Raw genomic sequence first — 18,664 nt, 5'->3', positions numbered from 1 at the left:
ATGCACAAAGGAAGCAGTTTCCTTTGCAGGAACCACAAAGGCAAAAAGCTTCAATGAAATTTTCATGTTTTACATTACCGACAGCTACCAATGCAATAACATATCAAGTAAAGTGCCATCAACTCTTTATACAGCTGGTAAATGCTTTCCCAGTTTTCTGCAGATTCAAGCATGTATGTCTGCAAAATAGCTATTAATAGGCTTTATTCTCCATCTCTGTTTAGGATGTATAAACATGTCTTTTCTCTTATAAAAGGTGTCTGTGTATTCCACTGCTTTATGAAGTCGGCCAGCTGTTCAGTTACATTTCCCTGTTTCAAGAAACATCCACCTTTATCATTTACCTATAATTGTGTCATGAGAAACATGCATAGTAAAAAAAAAAAAAGAAGCAAAGCACAAACGGGTATAAGAAATAACAGTACACGTTTGATGTGAACATGTATATAACATACCAAACACTCATCTGTATTTTAGTCAATGGAATGTGTTTAAACAGTTGTACTATTCAGACCAGTTCTGCATATTTACTAAAAGATATCCCTTTGCTTGTCGTCGTAGCTTTGTTGTAATAATGTATGTTAAAAGTAAACAGATGTCAATCCTGTGCCCTAAGTCGTAACAAGCTTGAGATACAGCTACAGGTAATAATGAGATTACCTCAACATTCCCAGCTAAATAAAAGACAGAGTATCACAATCCAGCGTAAAAATGGTGAAAAATTAACATGCGGACAAATGATCCGCTGTGGCGACCTTGAACTCACAGGAAAGGACATAAAAAAACAGTTAAACTGCACCAAGCAAGATTTTTAAGCCAAAGTACATGTGTTATTGTCAGAATAAAAAAAAGGTACAATCCCTAATAGCTAACTCTGCCAAAGGCACAACTTTTTCGTATCATTTGTCCAAATGAAAATGAAGCATATACATACATTTTGGTTTTTATTACTTAGTACAGATGTTTTGTACAGCATCTATAATTAGTGGGATTTTTTTTTTTTTAATACTTCAGAAGTCTTGTTTTTCCCCCTTAAATGTATTTTTCCTTAAAAGGAAATGTTGCGCACAAACGAGAAGATATGTACAAATGCTGATGGTGTCAGGCTTCCTGTCAGAGATGTTGGCCGGGACCACTTGGGTAGTTGGCAGAGAGAAATACAATGCTGTGCAAAAGCAGTGATACCTCAGAGTCTGCAAAAATATATAACAAAGAAAATATGTAACTTCAACTTCAGACATGTAAAGAGGTTTGGGTTAAAGTATTATTTTGAGATTCTCTAAAGAAAAAGTTTTTTAAAAACATAATAAATTCTGTTCCTTAGAGGATAATAAATGGTTAGACATTTTTGTTCTGGCTTGCTGTTGGGAGTCAAATCTATAACAAATATGTATTTAACGTGGTTGCAAATTTTTAGTACACATTATGCGCCTAAAAAGACTAAAGACAGTTGATAACAAAATACCAATACCAATAGATATGTAATAGTTTTTTCAAGTATCTATTATAGATTATTCTTATGGTATGGCACTATAAAGGGTTTAGCAACTTTTCCATGCCATATTTTTATTTAATTTGTTAAAGCCTGCAGAAAAGCCAAGACAAAGCCCTGCACTTAACCCCCATCTAAGCATAAAAAGTTTTTTTTTTCAGAGTTATGTTTTCAAACACATTCAGTAATATAAATCGGATCCGTAATCAGCTGTTAAGTGTGTGCCTGCATTAAGAAAAAGAAAAAAGGATGATTATTCGACTGCTTTGATTCCCAAATAACCTGGATGCAGCAGTCAATAAAAAAGTACAACTGGTATGCAGACAAGGCTAATAACTATTTTTTAGATTCTTGCAGCTTAGACGCCACATTGACAATTTGATCTAGAAAGATCCGAATCTAGTTTGGGTAGGATTTTTAACGATCTCCAAACTCAACAAAAGCCTTCAAGTTAACGTGGAGTAAATACACCTCATATAAGAGACAAGTGGAAAAGGGAGGCAAACATTTAGATACTGGAGCATTGGGAAGACTTAACATGCATTGGAGGTCGACTAATACTGATTTGGAGAGAGTTTGGATGGAAACGTATGCACTACAGGTATTTTATAAAATTAACATTTAAACATTCTAATATGGGACAGACAACTTATGGAAAGGCCTATGGGGCAAAAAAAGCAAACCACTATAACTCGTTTTAGGATTGTCCTGAGATCTCTAACTCCTGGATATTGATCAGAGCTTGGGATCGGTTTTAAAGATCTGATTAGGTATTTTCAAGTGTTGTACATGAGCAAGACAGAACCAAAGCATTTAGAGCAGGCTCCATCTAAAACTGTCAGTTTACCTCCCTGGGTCCCTGGTATAACAAGCGACTGTTTTTCTTCTTTCTTATGCTCTCTTATCTCCTATGTCTAACTGGGTTGTAAAACAGGAAATGACTATACAGGTTATATTTCCGAAACCTAAAGAAAAAGGACATTTTCTAATAAAAAAGTCTGCTGTAAATTAAAAACTTTTTAAAACCTTCTCACTCTTTTGATGAAACTTTTCCTTAGTGGTTTTTGTTTTCTGCCGATACATTATGCACTTTTTCTGTATATGTTTTTGTTATATGTAAATATGTGACACAAGCCGTTTCTCCATTTCTGGTTCTTATGCTGCTAGAAGTAGCAGCACAAATATAGAATGTTCACTTCAACTGATGCTTTCAGACAAAAAACACACATGGCAATACGATACAACTGAAGTCTCAAAATGACAAAAACACTGCAAATCAACATGAAAATACCTTTTAATGAGGAGGACACTTGAAGCCACTGGAACAACCACTCGAGGCACTGATTAACGCCAAGACTGTCAGAGTTCAGCCCCCTTACATAACAAGCCTAGAAAAAAATAAATGTGTATGTGACAAACAGCCTATTAAGGTTATAAAGTGTTCACCATATACAAAAGCAAGAATAAGTGAACCTTGGAGGTACCTGGTTTTCTGCATTAATTGGTCATAAAACGGGGTCCAATCTTCCTCTAGGTCTCAAGGGGACCAAAGCTACATGTATAATATAAAAACATGCAACCAGCTATAATATTTTTTGTTGTTTTTCAACACACCAACCAAACATTTACTGCACTAGTGGAAGAAGTGAGTGACTCTGACATCATCCTATCAGATGCCTTGATACACTTATGAGTTTCTGAGGAAGCAGCTTAGTGCCAAATCATGATGCTCCCTCCACCAAACGTAGCTGTGAGATTCCTCTGACGTCTGTTTTGTGATGGATGGTTCAGCAGATCTGTCTTGTAAACACTAAACTCTAAATGTGGTAGAGTTATATGAGTCAAAGTAGCTCTAAACCACATCAGTAGCCATCTAATATTTGTGTGTTATTTGTTAAAATTCAGACTTGTAATTTGAAGATCTGACCACAATGAAGACATTTATATATGAATGGAGGTATTTCCAAAGGCTTCAGTTACTGGTTTTGACAGTATCATGTCTGGTTGATGCATATAATGTCATGTCCTAAAGACCTGTCGGAGTTCGTAGTCACTCAGCTGTTGAGGACCCAATCTGCTGAGGGCTCGGTCCAGCTGCAGCAGCTCCAGGGCATAGCTGTTCAGCCGCCGGCTAATCAGGAAACCTGGGAGGCGTGGCGTCAGGAAGAGCAGGGAACTGATGTGTCTCTGATCGGCCATGGAGACAGACGGAAGAAACAAGCTAGTGGTGTTTACCAGGCCTTTGGCATTTCCTTGTGTGAACTAAATGAGCAGTGCTGGATTGTGCTGGTTGTTAGTGAATAGCAGTGTTTTACTGACCATGTGATCTACGCTCATCCTTTTCATGCCCAATGGGGGTCCAGAAAACAGGCTTCGAACAACAAGGATTTCCGACAGTTTTGGGGTTTCTCCCCCCTGCACCTGAAAATACAGCAAAGGTCAGTTTATGCTTCTGGACACAGATTCAGACCCATTTTGTTTCCATCATGTATTAACATACATTAAGATCACAGTGTTTTGTATTACACTGCAAATGCAACATCACTGTGTATGTAAAAAAAAGTTTTTTAGCAACTACCAGCTAGTTACAAGCTAGCAATGTTTTAAGTGTCTTTATGTGGGCTTGAAATGATCATCTTTTCAGGTCCGATAAGTCTGGTTTCTTCCATGACTTTTACTCCTCAGTCTAAGCAGCACGGTAGATAGTGGTACCCTAAGGGTTCAATTTTATTGTTATTTATATGTTACCATAAGTTAACTTATGAAAAATGAATGCAGGGATTTATTCTGTACATTTATGTCCAAGCATATTTGCACAATTACTGCAATTCATAAAGGGATATGTGGGCAATTTTCTCTGAGAAGAAAACTGTCTAATAGAAAATACAACTTATTCTGCAACTGCTGTGCAACCTGTGATGTGTTTTTCACATCACTTAATTCACTTACTTTAGCACACAGTTCTTTAAGGCGACTCTGTAACTGGCTGTTTTTGACCTGGCCACTCGTATCCTTAAGCCCTTCGATAATTGGCAGGTGGTGGCGGACCCTGAGGGAATGGTACACTCTCCGAAACTCTATCTGCTGCCTAGGAGTCCAGAAGTGGGGGATCAGGAGCTGGCGGGGGAAAAAGTACCTAGAAGTGAACAGGAAGGGATGGTAGCAGAGAGATGGGTGATGGGAAAACATGTTTCAGCAGGGGCAGAGCAGGAGGGAAGATCCAATACACTAAAGGACACAATTAATTATTTAGAGGTACAGATATAAACTGAGAATAATTTTAAAAGGCTTTGCTAAATTTCCAATGACTTATTCACCATAAACTCACATTAAAACAAAAACCAGGTAGTTGGCAAAGGGAGGGATCGATATCACCACCAGCGGAACAGCCTTGATCATGTCTCTGCGAAACTGTGAAACGAGTATTAAACAACACATATTAAACATCACAGACCTCAAATAAAACAGTGGCTTTACAGTAAATTAAAATTCCACAATTGCAGCCTGCTGCTGAAGCCATAAGGTTTCATCTGGTTCTGCTAATAATGAAAGAATCTTCATCGACTGTATATTATGTATTTATTCACATGTATTATGTATTTCATCACAGTAAGATATATATATATATATATATATATATATATATATATATATATATATATATATATATATATATATATATATATATATATATATATATATATGTGTGTTATGATAAAAGGCATCATGTTCCTTAATAAAAAGTTAAGGTACATGTACTTAAAAAGTTACCTAAAATTGTATTTGATTATTAAAATAACTTTTCTATCGACTTACCAATTGATTAACCAACACATTGTTGTATCAATACTGTAGCTATGACTCTCCCCAGGTGTGTGTGGGTTTAAGTGGGGGGGGGCTCATTCAGTAAAGACACCAACCTGTCTGAGTTTCTCCATCTCCCTATAGGGCAAATCCTGGAACTTTACTCCATTTATCATCTTTGCTTTTATTCTCCTTACTTCTTTGGCATCTTGAAACAGTAGCTTAAATCCTGGAATAATACAATGACAACAACGTTTATGATATGGATTAATATAGGATGCATTTATGTCGCATTTTTCAGCCATTTCTTTGTGAATTGCTCATTCAGCATTTAGGGTTCATTAACTAGCTCAAAAACGCTGTGACATATAGACAGGAAGCCTTTCTGGGCTCTCCTGTCGCTGTCTAAATGGTACAATCAGTAGTGCCAAAATAAATACCATAACATAATTTTCATTGCATCTGTTATACACAATATTCCCATTAAAATTATGTTTATTACTCTACAGCTATATATGCTTTGTGTTCACTTGCATCTGGAAAGTATTCACAGCACTTTTGTTAAGTTACAGCCTTATTTCAAAATGGATTCAATTCATTGGTTTCAATTCATTGGTTTCTTCAAAGTTCTAAAAACAATACCCCATAATGTCGTGAAAGAAGTTTGTTTGAATCCCTGTAAATTTGTTATCTTGGCCGTGTGCTTAGGGTCGTTGTCCTGTTAAAAGATGAAACAGCCTGAGGTCCAGATCCTCTGGAACAGGTTTCCATCAAGAATGTCTCTGTACATTGCTGAATTCATCTTTCCCTCGATCCTGACTAGTCTCCCAGTTCCTGCTGCTGAAAAACACCCCCACAGCCTGATGCTGCCACCATGCTTTACTGTAGGGATAGTATTGGCCAGGTGGTGCGCGGTGCCTGGGTTCCTCCAGACATGACAGTTGGCATTCAGACCAAAAAGCTCAATCTTTGTTTCATCAGACCAGAGATTTTTGTTTCTCATGGTCTGATAGTCCCTCAGGCGGGATGTCATGTGCTTTTCACGGAGGAGTGGTTTCTGTCTGGCCACTCTACCATACAGTCCTGATTGGTGGAGTGCTGCAGAGACGCTTGTTCTTCTGGAAGGTCCTTCTCTCTCCAGAGAGAAACGCTGGAGCTCTTTCAGAGTGTCCTTCAGGTTCTTGGTCACCTCGCTGACTAAGACCCATCTCTCTTGATGGCTCAGTTTGGTCGGTTGGACCCCACTTTAGGAAGAGTCCTGGTTCTTCTTCTTCCATTTAAGGATGATGGAGGCCACTGGGCTCATTGGGACCTTCAATGCTGCAGAAATATTTCTGTACCCTTCCTGAGATCTATGCCTCGATAAAGATTTAAAACAAACTTCTTTGAAATTGTCATTATGGGGTATTGTTTGTAGAATTTTGAGGAACATAATAAATTTGTTTAACTTTAGAATAAGGCTGAAGGATAACAAAATTTGATAAAAGTTAAGGCCTTTGAATACTTTCTGGATTCACTCTACACTTGTAAAATTTAATGCAATCTAATAAAACTGTCCTATTTTTATTACTTTATTAATGTTCAGACACTGTCATAGAGACATAATTCAATTATTAAAGCCAAAGTTAGTTATAGTTTTATATTGGACTGAATCAGGGATGTTTTAATATTTTGTGCAATGCAGTTATGAAACACTGTATTAACTCTTAGTATGAAATATGCTATACAAATAAATTAGCTTTTCCTTGCCCAATGTTCTGCGCTCCTCGTTTATGTATTTACATGACAGTACAGTGTAGTTCAGTACAGCACCTCCTTCATTCGCGGAGTATAATGTTCTTGCAGAAAATGCACAAATAGAATGTGAACATGCTGACAGTTTTTGACAAAGGTTGCTTTTTCTCATTCGGGGATTCTGAGGGTTTACTTTTGTTTTATAATTAATTAATATGGCAGCTCATGTTAAGGGAAATTTTTACTATACATTATGGCCATTAGCCTCACACATAGAAGGCCTTTTAAATTCAAGCCAGCCTTTCTGTGTTGAGTTTGTGTGTTCTCACATGTGACTGCATGAGTTTCCTCTGGGTTGCTCTTGCTCAGGCATGAGACTCTAAATTGCCCTTGGGTATAAATGTGAGTATAAATGTTTGTCTGTCTCTGCCCAGGACATATACCCTGCCCAGGGTGGGTTTGGCTCCAGAACCCCTACAACCAACTAACAAGAAGAGCGATTAAGACAATATCTGGGATTCTGACAATATACCTGTAAGTTATGGCTACCATATGATGGAGCAGATGTGCATATATCCTGCATAAGTTGCCAATATAGGGAATATCAATATCCATTTGGAATAAGTTTCAATTAGATCACAGTAGAACCTTTAATAGCTATAGTAAACTAACTACATTTTGCGATGGCTAATTACGAACAGAGCAATCAATTAAAGTTTATTGAAGAACCAAATACATTAATAACTGCAGAACTGACTAGTTTAAGGGCGCTAACCAGCAAATTTAAATGGTAGAAAAGAGGAGAATGTTTAATAACATGGCAACCTAAACCTTGTTGTTAACTGCTTATAAGTGATCTGTAGGCGATTCTTAAAAGACTCGTGAACAATCAAGAAAGCATCAGTAGCAGCTTATAAACTCTTTAGAAACAGTTTGCATCAATAGAGTACTGTCACTTTGAGAGGTGAGTTAACAGTGGTTTTACCTTTCATAAATGTGTGGTAGAGCAGGTAAAAGCGGGGAAATCTCCTTTTGAGGAAACCTTCATATTTGCTATTTGCCCACTGAAAATATCGACCAATACCTCGCCTAACTTTGGACGATGAATATTGTCTACACAGGGGCAACCTGGAAATGGGAAGAGGTTAGCATGATAACAACAGCATCTCTATGGGAATGAAAAATGTCATTAATTAACCTAACCTTCTACATTGTCTGCGACATTAGAACATTAGCTAGATTTATGGAGGACGTGCCCCAATGACTAGTACTTAAAAATTAAATAAAAAGGTATCTTCACAAGATGGCACTTTTATTTTAATGTTGCTTATCAGATGTAAAAATCAATGAGCGGCTCGCTGCTAGCTTAACGTTAGCAGCTGAGCTAAAAAGCAACAGCGATGTGTGTACAAATCGTATACCCATGAGCTTTAAGAAGTTTTAGATATACCTGGACTGATACGACACGTTCGGAGAATAAACACCAATTGTTATCCTGTTTGTCCTGAGGCCAAACAGTCGGGTTAATGACAGGTGGCTGCACAGGCGTGAACAGGACAGCGCCATGTTTTGACACGGCGAGGCGCCCCGCAGTTACCGTAATGACGCTCATACACGGCAAAGGGAAAGCCGCTGCGTTACCGTAATCAAACCTAGGCCAAGCTCCAGGTTTCAGAAGCGGAAATGCACAAGTAAAAGTAGATTAACGTCCGTAAAAAGCTACTTGTATAACAATTAGAACTTCATATTCGTAATTCAAGTTGAACAAAGTAGCCTACACTTTGTTCCAGTACCCTCCAAAAAATATTAAACACAACTAAAGTTGATTGACCTTAATACAGTAGTTCAACATATAGACTACATCATAAATAAGGTTTATGTAGAATGTAATCAAAATTGATTGGGCCTTGTTATGTTTATTTAATATAGCCTACAGATACAAATAAGAACAAAATTTAAAAAATATCCAATTTCGTCTGCTCAGAAAATGACCAAGCACTAATTTAAAAGAAAATTAAAAATGAAATGTTGGGGCTACAAACCAGTGAAATCAAAAGGAGAAATATTTGTTGTAAACTCATTTCACTATTGTTCTGAAAATGAACTGAAAGACACAACCCTCAAAACTGTACTTGTGCAGTACTAGACTTCGGTAGGTTTACAAAAGAAAATGAACTACATTATGTTGGGTCGTCCATTCTCCATCTTGACGTGAAGGGTCCATCAAACTCTGGTTTTAGGAACTTAATAGTTTTGATAGTTGTAAGATTAAAAAACATAAAACACAAGAAAGAAAAGGTGACTTTAGTGAAGTGAATTCACTTTTAAAAGTAACATTTGATGAGGAAAAATGTCCAATGTATTATTATTGCGCTATAAATAAGTGCCTGAAGCGTTGCGTCTTGCTCTGTTGAAATCCGTCTGTAGTTGATTGAGGTTCTTGTCTGCCACAGTTTATCACAGAGCACGTGATAGGGACCATAAATAGCACTGATCTTGCCTCAATTTCTCTAAATTATTGCAATTATTCCATTCAATTGTTGCACAGTCCTACAACTCATTCTATTAGATATGGTCAGAAAAATCTTGCATTGTCTTCAGGTATTGAGTGTAACTGATACTGGAGAAGTCAAAGTACATGACTCTTACATTGCTGTATTGTCTCCCCAGGTGGAAATAGGACCTGTGAATCAGAAAGATAATTAGGATTACAGGGACAACGTCTTGTTGATTGTGACACAATGGAGGAGGTCTTTTATAATTTAGACACCTGCCTCAATCCCAGAGATGTGGTAAATAGACACATAGAGGCCATAATTTGTAAAATCAGAAAAAAAACAATAGTCACAGGCATTTTGAATGTCCTGGAAAACACCACCATCCTGTGGCCTGAGTGTGTTACTGCAAGTCCAGAAACTTGGAGTTCAGTTTGGTCCAAACTACTGTAACATCCCACATCATCATCTACTTACGACGAAGAGGATCAATTAGTTGTTATTTATGAACATTTCGTGACTTTTTAATGATGTTTCCATTCACACGGTAAGTCTCCATGTTAGAAATGTCCTTTTAGTGAGTGGATGACCTATTTCATTAATTAACAGGACATTTATGGTGACATACCTTTTATTTTGTCTGTGGACTTTGTGTATTTTGGTTGTTCTTCATCCTGTTCAGAGCTTCCGGTCCACTAGTGACGTGGAGCTGAAGGATTCTGTGGTTGCTACGTTTCGTCTCCAGGTGCGTCATTAAAATCTTATCAATTTTGAACATAAGCAAAGTAAGAAACCGCCTAGGCAGAATTTCCTGTTTTCACTGATTTCACTCGATCATTTCTGGAAAAGACCTCCTCCACTGAGCAACTTTGTGGACCTGACATCAACTGACGGTTTCAGGATGGAACAAGTGAGATTTATTCATTTAAATTCCGGTGGTTTTACGATGTATTTTACCAGATTTATTTATTATTATTATTTTATTTTTTACCGGACTCTCAAAATCCCCCAAATTACAGGACACATCGACATGAGCTCCCTTAAACAAAGGTTCAACTTGAATTACGAATATGAATCAGGACAAATGTCATTTTTCGTATTACTATCTCAATATACTGTAACAAATTCTTTGCTTTTGTGTTCATGTGACCTGCAGCTGAAGTTTAAATGTTTGTTTCTGCTCTCAGCAGGAGCAGAGCTTCACTTGGATGGCTGTCCTTGTCCCACTCCCCGACCAGCGGGAAAGCCCTAGACTCTTCTTTAGGAAGGTCCACGGACCAGCTGTCTCCGGCAGCTCCTCTCCAGGCACCACACCCGGGTCTCCTCACACACCTCCTGGCTCCCTCCCTAACATTCCGTCTCCCCCTAGTTCATCTTCCCACTGTAGCAGATTCCCAGGCTTCTCTTCACTCCCATTTTCTCCCTCTTGCTCTCCTAATGTCTCCTCTAACCCCTGTCCTCGCGCAAGGTGTCCTCCTAGCCAGCCCCCTTCAGGACCTGAGGATGAACACTGGACCTGTGAGCTGCTGGAAACCAAGATGATCTTCAGGAAGCTGCCCAGAGCCAGATCTCCTGAAGTGAGAGAGGTGAGTGCACCACATGCCCCTGCAGTTCCTCAGAGACCCCCTAACCCTCTTCTTACAGCTGGTTCCAAGCAAACGTGGGTGAGGGACATTCATGACATCATCAAGGAGAGGAACAGACAGCGTAGCATCAGGGGAGGTAAGAGAGCAGCTGGACCTCCATCAGGTCAGCCACTGAGTAAGCACTCTTTTAGGAATTAATTCATCTTATTCAGTGCTTTTATTTTGAATTTATATCACTTTCATAGTGTATTGTGTGATTTGTTTGGTCTGATCAGGTCAGATTTATAACAATGAAAGTGTTGTGATTATGTCTCTTTTGATCTGACCCAATTTGCTTTAAATTGATTTCATTAGAATAAAAAGTTAATTGATTTTATCTGCTTTGAATTATTGAGTTTTTATTTGAATTTTTTAAAATGAAAATTTATATGAATTTCTTGTTGTGTAGTTTGGTCTGATCGGGTCATATTTTATGGAAATTGACGTGTTGTGGTTACATCTAATTTGATTTGAACTAATTAGCGGATTTTATTTGAATTAATATCATTTGATTTCATCCGCTTTGATGTAATTAGATTTGATTTGAATTGGAGGCAGCATGTCATGGAGGTTGAAGGAAAGGCTACAGGACCAAACAAAATGAGACCAGGAACATCCCCAGGATGTTATTCTACCTTAATTAACAGGCCTTAATTGACAAAACAAAAAAGCATAAAATGAATTTAAGGGAAGCCACGCAATGATAAAAGTAAAAAAATAACCCCAAAATGAGAAAAAAGATTAGTCCCTAGGAAAACCCAGGAAGCAGGCCCAGGAACAAAAACGGATCGGGAGCAGCGCCAGATAACAACAGGTCTTCATATATTTTATATTTACGTCACTTTGTCAACTCAATTTGTTTTTCAAATAATTTATTAAATGTATCTTTTTTCCTTTATATTCAGAGCTGCCACTGGTGAAATCTCAAAATCCAAGGTGATAAAAACAAACCGAGAGGAGGCCAGAGATAAGAAATAACATGATCAGCAGGTCCAGATTGATGAAGGAGACAAATGAACGTGTAAGAGACGAAAGATGAAGAGAGAAACATCTTCAGTGGCTATGATCAGATATTACAGTGTATTGAATGTATTGTAAGTCTCATCATTTTCTGAGCAATTCCTATAGTAACAATCTTAAAATGTGCTCAGATGCTATTAAACTTGTTAAAAGTTTCAAAATTTATCATGTTCCTGATATCATGATTCAATAACCAAAAATGTACGTTCACTACAAGCACTTCACCATCTCTGTGTTCATTTGTCTCTATAATCTTTAAAGGTTTTATATTAACCAATGTAATGCATGTTTGTTTCAGTGCACTACAGGCAGCTTGCAGAGGATGTCTGGCATCTGACCAAACACTTTAAGATGCTCTGCAGAAAGTGATCAAGACCTTATGAAACAGGGCTACTTCCATTTTTAGTCAACAACAGTCACAAACAGAAAATGTTTCATCTATCAATACATTTAGTGTATAGAATAAAATTAAATATTACAACGATAAAAATGTTTTTTTATTGTTCCTAATGTTAAATAAATCCAATAATAAATAATAAACATTACCACAGATCTAAAGCAGGTCTTCATTGAGCCTCTCATCTACACTTGTTGCAGCGGGATCTCTGCTTCTAGAAGTCAATGATTGTCTCCTTGCCTCCAACAGTTGAAAGGGCTTTGACCTGCAATATTCCATGTCCAGCAGACCCCTGTACTCACCCTCTTGCCCAACCCTTAATATACAACCCTAGACTCACAGTGTCCTCTAAGAACTAATATATGTGGCACATTTCTGAGAAGTCAGAAGTGTACTGAGTGAACACGACGGGGAGAGTACAGTACCCTGAGGTGCTTTAGTTTTAATTACAGTCTTAGATGTACCGTGCCATAACCTGATATAATATGGTCTTCCAGTGAGGTAGTAATCCAGGATACCAGGTGTGAGTCAACCTGGATCTCCAAAATCTGGTCTCTAAGCGTAAAAGGCTTGATGGTGTTGAAGGTGCTAGTATTGTGCTGAACACCCACCCAGTCAAGATGAGAACAAACCTACTAAAGTAGGTAGAGGATGTCACCATACGCTGGGGCCATTGTCCAGCACTACTGTATATTTTCTGTTGTGTCTTTCCCTTTAAATTGTTATAAACAAACTGTACAGCAACATTGCGTCAAAATTAGTATGATGAAAAAATGCATGACTCTAAACAAGAATGCATTGAAACTAAAGACATTTTAAGTCCACACACTGCAAGTAATTATGATTTTAAAAACGTAAATTTCAAAAATTACAAAATATTGCGAGCGTATCTAACAATATATTTACAATTTTAAACATATAGTTAGAACAACATGTGTTCACTCTGAATATTATTATAACTTTTACCCTTGCATTTTATCATATTTCAAATATTTAATTACAATTTTTAGAATATTACATATGATGACACTATGTTTTTGTTTATAAGAGATATTTTAGTCATATTATAATAGAGTCATCATCAGACACATGCTAGAGAATTTTACAGAAAACCAACATATCACACTATAAGCGAGGGTGGAGAAAAAAAACTAAAGAAGAAACGTTAAACAGAAACAGACTCAGGGTGTGTGGAGAGAGGAAAGAAAAGAAAAGAAGAGCAACAAATTACAATCAGGGAGGTGATGAGCAACTTTCAAGTGCCACCCCTAGACGTTGCCTTGAACACACAAGTGCCACTCCATTATACCTAGAACAAGGACAGGAAAAGCACAGAGCCAGAGCATGATGTGCTTGGAAGGAAAAAACATATGGTTAGAAGATGCAGTGATTTTCAGTAAGTTATAGAAAACTTTTCCCATCAGCCAGTCAGAAATCAGAAATAAGTAGCAGGTACAAACCCTAAGGCCCAATTGAAGGCCAGGGAAAAAAATTAGTTTTAAGTATGGATTTAAAAATCCTTACAGAGTCAAACTGCCTGATTTCAGCAGCAGGATATTTCAGAGGAAAAGCTGGATGATAGGAAAAGGCCCTGTAGCCAGCTGACTCCTGTACAATTGTCGTAAGTGTATCCACTGATCAGTCACATTTTACTAGGGGTATTAGCGTTTACATTTACAATACAGTTATCTGTTCGGCAGACGATTTTATCCAAAGCGACTTACAAGTGACCACTTGTTGGTGCTAACCTTTTGCCTTGGGAACACTATGAGAAAAAGATCCAAGCAGGCTCTAATTTACGGCTAGAGCAGGTGGGGTATTGAACTTGTGCCACTTCCTCTCAGCAGTCCTAAATGCGGTGCCTTATTCACGGATCAGATAGGTGAGCCAGGGATTAGGAGCAGAGGGATAGGCAGGCCGTGAAAACAGGGGCCAGAGGCTGTCAGTGGCTGTGTTTCTATGTGTGGAGAGAACAGGGGATGGGGGAAGGGTTGCAGAGACCAGGGAAGAAAACTACTCAGAAATGAGAGACTTGGAGATGCATCAGAAAGCTGCAAGTATGGGAAGGTCTTGGGAGAAAGGCAGTGAGCAGAATGAAGAAGTGATCCGATAAATGCAGAGGAGAGACTGAAATGACTGACTCCTGTACAATTCTCTAAGTGTATCCATTTGGTCAGTCACATTTTACTATTCAAATTTTACAGCTCATTTTAGGTTTAAAACCTAAAATGAACTGCATTCTACAGTTTGGAAAAGGCTTTTTTGTTTTGTCACGTACTATGTAAGTAAGTCATGTTAAACATACTGAAGCAGCTAAACATACTGAAGTGTTTTGGTCTGATGTCCTTACTTTGTTCAAATCAAAAATCTCAAAGATTTCTGATTTGCTTATAAAGACAATTTTTTGGGAATCTAATTACAAGGAAGAAGAGAGTAATATTTTCTAATACATTTTATCACTATATTCATAAATATTAATTTACTAAGAATAAACCACCAAACATTGTTTTCAAAAATGACATTATAAGATATTTTGAAACCATACAATTTTCAAAAAACAACAAGGCTCTAAAAATCCTATGGTTCTGCGAGTGCTATGATATAGGTCTTTGATTTTATTTATTATTGTCATTATTTAAAAAAATATATCTTTGCTCAATGACAGTAAAGGTTGTTCTTCTTGTATTCTAGCTGCCAATGGGCGAAAGGCAGGTTACACCCTGGACAGGTTGCCAGTCATCTCAGAGCAAACACTGAGAGACATAACACTACGAGCAGAACATGCAAACTCCACACAGAAATGCCACAGATGGCAGCTCTAACCAATGCACTACAGTCCTGCTCGAAACCAACAACGGACCAAATGTCAACTTACCAGCAAATTTTAAAATTTTGTGTTTGTGTAGATTTGGTAGTGTAGCAAACGCTAACTTGCTAGTTTTGCTCATAAGCATAAGTTATATCCAGGGACATGACATTTCTGACTCATTAGTGTAGTGCTTGATGCCAGTTATGATAGAGTCGACTCCACTGTGCAGGAGTATATGTTAAAGGAGACATTAATATGTTCTACTCTTTCCTGTTATATCTATAGTCTGATCTTGTTATATCTATATAGTCTGACAAAAATCCATCACCTTGCACGTCAGCTGAGGTGGCATTTTTATGTTTAAAATATCACGTTCAGAATTTTTTTTTTTTTTTACTGTTACTTGAATAAATTTTCACAGCAGTAATTTTAGCTGTACTTATGTATTAACCTCTAGAAAGGTACTTTTTACATCGTTTTTTTTTTGTCTAAACAGGAAGTCACATGACGTCAAAGTTAAAAGACGTGAGGGGCGGAGCTATTTCAAATGGCTCTCTGGTCACGAACAGGTAAAAACTAAGAACCGAAGTCCGATTAAATGTTTCGTTTGTGTGTTATCATTTCATTTTAAAGACTATTCATAATGTACGTGTTAAAGGTTTTCACGGCAATGAGGTCATTGTCCTATAAAGATGTAACCTTGCTGTCCCCACACAGAACAAGTTTTAGTCTCTAACCTTAGTGGTCTTGGTTTTGGCCGCGGCCCAAAATTTACTGCCTGGGCGTGTAACGCTATCGTCAATGTTATCAACTCTTTACTCGTCACTTTGCTCCTGTTTTATGAATGAAATGACCTTAAAATATAGCTACTTACATTTATACGTTTGAGCACAAGGACCCAAGTCAACTTCGTCCAGGTGAAAGATCACGTTAATGTTTGCTCTTTAACAAAAGTGAACTGTGATGTAGTGTTAAACCAATATAGAACATAGCGTCTTTAGCATTCATACATATAAGTTAAGTCGTATCTGAAAACCTGTTAATTTCAGTTTTTTTTTTTTTTTTTTTGCAATTCAGACTAACCTTCCCAGTTGATTAGTTGGCTTGTGCTAATTTAAGTCAAGCTTAGAAATGGCAACCATCAGATTTGAAACCACTAGCGGCCCGTGGCCGTGCAGGATTGCTACTTCTGAGAGAGCACAGCTGAAAGAGGAGGAAGGTAAAACCTACATTTTCTAACACATTTTAAAAGGCTCATAATACCTTTGTAGTAAACACCATTTGTTTGCATTTTTGTTTTGGTTGATTTTTAAAAGCAGACAAAAGCGACTGGGACCCAGACAAACTTCTGCAGTGTCCTTTTGACAAGAACCATCAGATCCGGGCCTGCCGCTTCCCTTATCACCTTATAAAGTGCAGGAAGGTAAGTATAGATAATAGAAAAATTTAGATATGTTTTGCAATTATGGAATAAAACTTGAGAATGTTGACTAAAAGTTTGAATATATGGAATGAAATTTTTAATATATAAGTACACAAGTTGAAAATAGCCATGAGCCACGTGCCTGATCTTCTTAGCCGCTATGATGCCTGACAGGAGCTTCCATTTGGTGCAGAGGCAGGTAGTTGGAAGGGTCTGCTCCCTTCCTTCAGGATCAGGACTCTGCAGCCTTCAGTTAACCATTCAGGGTGGGTCCCATCCATTAGTCGCTTGTAGTAGCATGGACAAGAGAAAGAAGGGGAAAAAATGATTACACGGACATAGACGTGTCCTGCAGATGCAGCAGTAATCACTTGCTATCTAATTTTACTGTAGTTGACTGGATGCTTGATATGTACTCATGAACAAAAGCAAAAACAGGTACTGACTTCAGAAGTCAACTACATGGAATTGCACCCCTAGCTTGGCTGACTTGCGTTTATTTATCTTCTGATGTAGAATCACCCTAAACTGGCCAGTGAGCTAAAAACCTGTCCTTTCAATGCTCGCCACCTGCTCCCCAAGCATGAGCTGAAACACCACATGGAGACCTGCGCGGACAGGATATCAATGGGCAATGAAGATGGTGAGATTATCACTAGGTTTTTCCAGACTTGTTTGTTTGTATTTATAGTCTTTCTAAATTTCCTCGTGCTGTCTTTGCAGGTGGACCCACAAATGAGTACTGTAAATGGCAGGTCCCCGTCACTACCTGGGTAAACCCAAACATGACTGAGGACTGGGACAATGGTATAAAATAGCTGCAACATCTTTTTGGTTATACTTGGTTGGTTTTTGTGCACATGAAAGAAAGTTGCATGTATAATCACTTTTTAAGTGCTGAATGTTGGTACCTTCAGATGTAGCCACTAACAATCAGTGCTTGAGTTTAAAAGAATGGATTCAAAGTATCTATAGTAAGATGCACACAATATTTAGGTTTAAATTCTGAACCACAATTTGACATTGTTGATTTACCTATTTGTGCAGAGGTTGATGATGATGCTCCTCCATTTGTGTGGGGTGTAAACACCACCTTGAATCAAAGGCAAATACTCCACCTCTTTACCGATTATTAAAATTCTTAATTTGTATATATTGTTTAGTTTTTTAACTGTTTTTTTGTCTTCATCTCTGCAGGTTGGAGACGAGGCCTATCAATAATCTTCACCCAAACTTTAGGGCACCCAGTACTCTCCCATGGTCTGGAACTAAGCCATAATTTGAGCTTGCTGTGCAGTGAATCAAAATGGGTTCATAATTTAGGTCTTATCTTTTTAAATTAGTTCTTAATGACTCTGTAGACTTTAAACTTTATTTAAATTCCACAATTGTATCTCAGTGTTCTGTATTGTACCTCGCTTGCATTGATCTCATTTTGTTCACCCGTCATCCAAAGTTTTGTTTCCTATTGTCTTGCATGCCCCCTGTTAAATATAAAGAGATGACATTGTTTTGAGATTGTGTGCTTGTTGTATTAAAGGTCTTTATTTGAAATAGTTTTGTGTGATTTTTTTAAAGAATTGTTTGGTTACAATTTTAGATTAGGTTGAACAGTAGTGGAGCAATACATTTGTTTATTATACAACCATGGCAAAATACTTCTCAGTAAATAATTGTACTTATTCAAGTATTTATGATAAATATTTATTTCTTCTTTGTGTATAAAATGTAGCTAATTGATGTGGAGCTACAAACACTTAAGTTTCTCTAGTGTAACTCCTGCACTTTTGGGTTGTTCAGCATTTAATTGCAAAAACCTGAATCTTATGGTGGTTATAATTTTAAAGCCCTTATGTTCCTAAAGT

At 37.6% G+C, this 18,664-nt stretch overlaps 2 protein-coding genes and 1 long non-coding RNA gene across 11 annotated transcripts; 2 read left to right on the top strand and 1 right to left on the bottom strand.

Annotated features, from left to right (window-relative positions):
• Positions 1-125: 125 nt before the first annotated feature.
• Positions 126-8,639, bottom strand: letmd1 (LETM1 domain containing 1). Of its 4 annotated transcripts, XR_010916350.1 has the most exons (10): positions 8,481-8,639; positions 8,016-8,158; positions 5,413-5,525; positions 4,821-4,903; positions 4,442-4,628; positions 3,812-3,913; positions 3,527-3,679; positions 2,977-3,044; positions 2,784-2,880; positions 1,176-1,193 (listed from the first exon to the last, which is right to left on the bottom strand). XR_010916350.1 is itself a non-coding variant. In XM_067527022.1 (9 exons), the coding sequence occupies exons 1-9, from the start codon at positions 8,594-8,596 to the stop codon at positions 1,114-1,116; spliced, it is 1,074 nt and encodes a 357-aa protein (XP_067383123.1). In that variant the 5' UTR covers positions 8,597-8,638; the 3' UTR covers positions 126-1,113. The 4 variants fall into 4 exon arrangements, 3 of the variants coding, with proteins under 3 accessions (XP_067383123.1, XP_067383124.1, XP_067383125.1); XM_067527022.1 differs by lacking the exon at positions 2,977-3,044 and having other exon boundaries at positions 126-1,193; positions 8,481-8,638; XM_067527023.1 differs by lacking the exons at positions 2,977-3,044; positions 3,527-3,679 and having other exon boundaries at positions 126-1,193.
• Positions 3,794-12,643, top strand: LOC137139580 (uncharacterized). 4 transcript variants are annotated; one of them, XR_010916352.1, is made up of 8 exons: positions 3,794-3,930; positions 7,465-7,564; positions 9,701-10,072; positions 10,208-10,270; positions 10,375-10,435; positions 10,713-11,964; positions 12,056-12,171; positions 12,469-12,643. It is a non-coding gene; the product is annotated as an uncharacterized lncRNA (long non-coding RNA). The 4 variants fall into 4 exon arrangements; XR_010916354.1 differs by having other exon boundaries at positions 12,056-12,244; XR_010916351.1 differs by having other exon boundaries at positions 10,713-12,171.
• A 3,211-nt stretch (positions 12,644-15,854) lies between these two features.
• On the top strand, positions 15,855-18,255 carry zgc:56699 (uncharacterized protein LOC405758 homolog). 3 transcript variants are annotated; one of them, XM_067528505.1, is made up of 7 exons: positions 15,855-15,945; positions 16,454-16,595; positions 16,693-16,799; positions 17,316-17,442; positions 17,523-17,606; positions 17,847-17,904; positions 17,997-18,255. In XM_067528505.1, exons 2-7 carry the CDS (start codon positions 16,508-16,510, stop codon positions 18,076-18,078), a joined length of 546 nt encoding a protein of 181 aa, XP_067384606.1. In that variant the 5' UTR covers positions 15,855-15,945; positions 16,454-16,507; the 3' UTR covers positions 18,079-18,255. The 3 variants fall into 3 exon arrangements, with proteins under 3 accessions (XP_067384606.1, XP_067384605.1, XP_067384603.1); XM_067528504.1 differs by lacking the exon at positions 17,847-17,904 and having other exon boundaries at positions 16,696-16,799; XM_067528502.1 differs by lacking the exon at positions 17,847-17,904.
• Positions 18,256-18,664: the final 409 nt, after the last annotated feature.

This window comes from Channa argus, chromosome 13, assembly GCF_033026475.1.
Source record: "Channa argus isolate prfri chromosome 13, Channa argus male v1.0, whole genome shotgun sequence".
Taxonomy (NCBI): Eukaryota; Metazoa; Chordata; class Actinopteri; order Anabantiformes; family Channidae; genus Channa; species Channa argus.
Note: the sequence above shows the minus strand (reverse complement) of the source record. Positions and strands in the feature narration are given on the sequence as shown.

Excerpts from the sequence above, each read along its gene's own strand:
- zgc:56699 (XM_067528502.1), top strand. The coding sequence starts at position 16,508 with ATGGCAACCATCAGATTTGAAACCACTAGCGGCCCGTGGCCGTGCAGG. Across the intron at positions 17,443-17,522 it reads ATCAATGGGCAATGAAGATG|GTGGACCCACAAATGAGTAC; the intron begins GTGAGATTATCA and ends CTGTCTTTGCAG. Across the intron at positions 17,607-17,996 it reads GACTGAGGACTGGGACAATG|GTTGGAGACGAGGCCTATCA; the intron begins GTATAAAATAGC and ends TCATCTCTGCAG.
- letmd1 (XM_067527022.1), bottom strand. The coding sequence starts at position 8,596 with ATGGCGCTGTCCTGTTCACGCCTGTGCAGCCACCTGTCATTAACCCGA. Across the intron at positions 4,629-4,820 it reads TACCTGGTTTTTGTTTTAAT|GTACTTTTTCCCCCGCCAGC; the intron begins GTGAGTTTATGG and ends GTTCACTTCTAG. Across the intron at positions 1,194-2,783 it reads AGTGTCCTCCTCATTAAAAG|ACTCTGAGGTATCACTGCTT; the intron begins GTATTTTCATGT and ends ATATTTTTGCAG.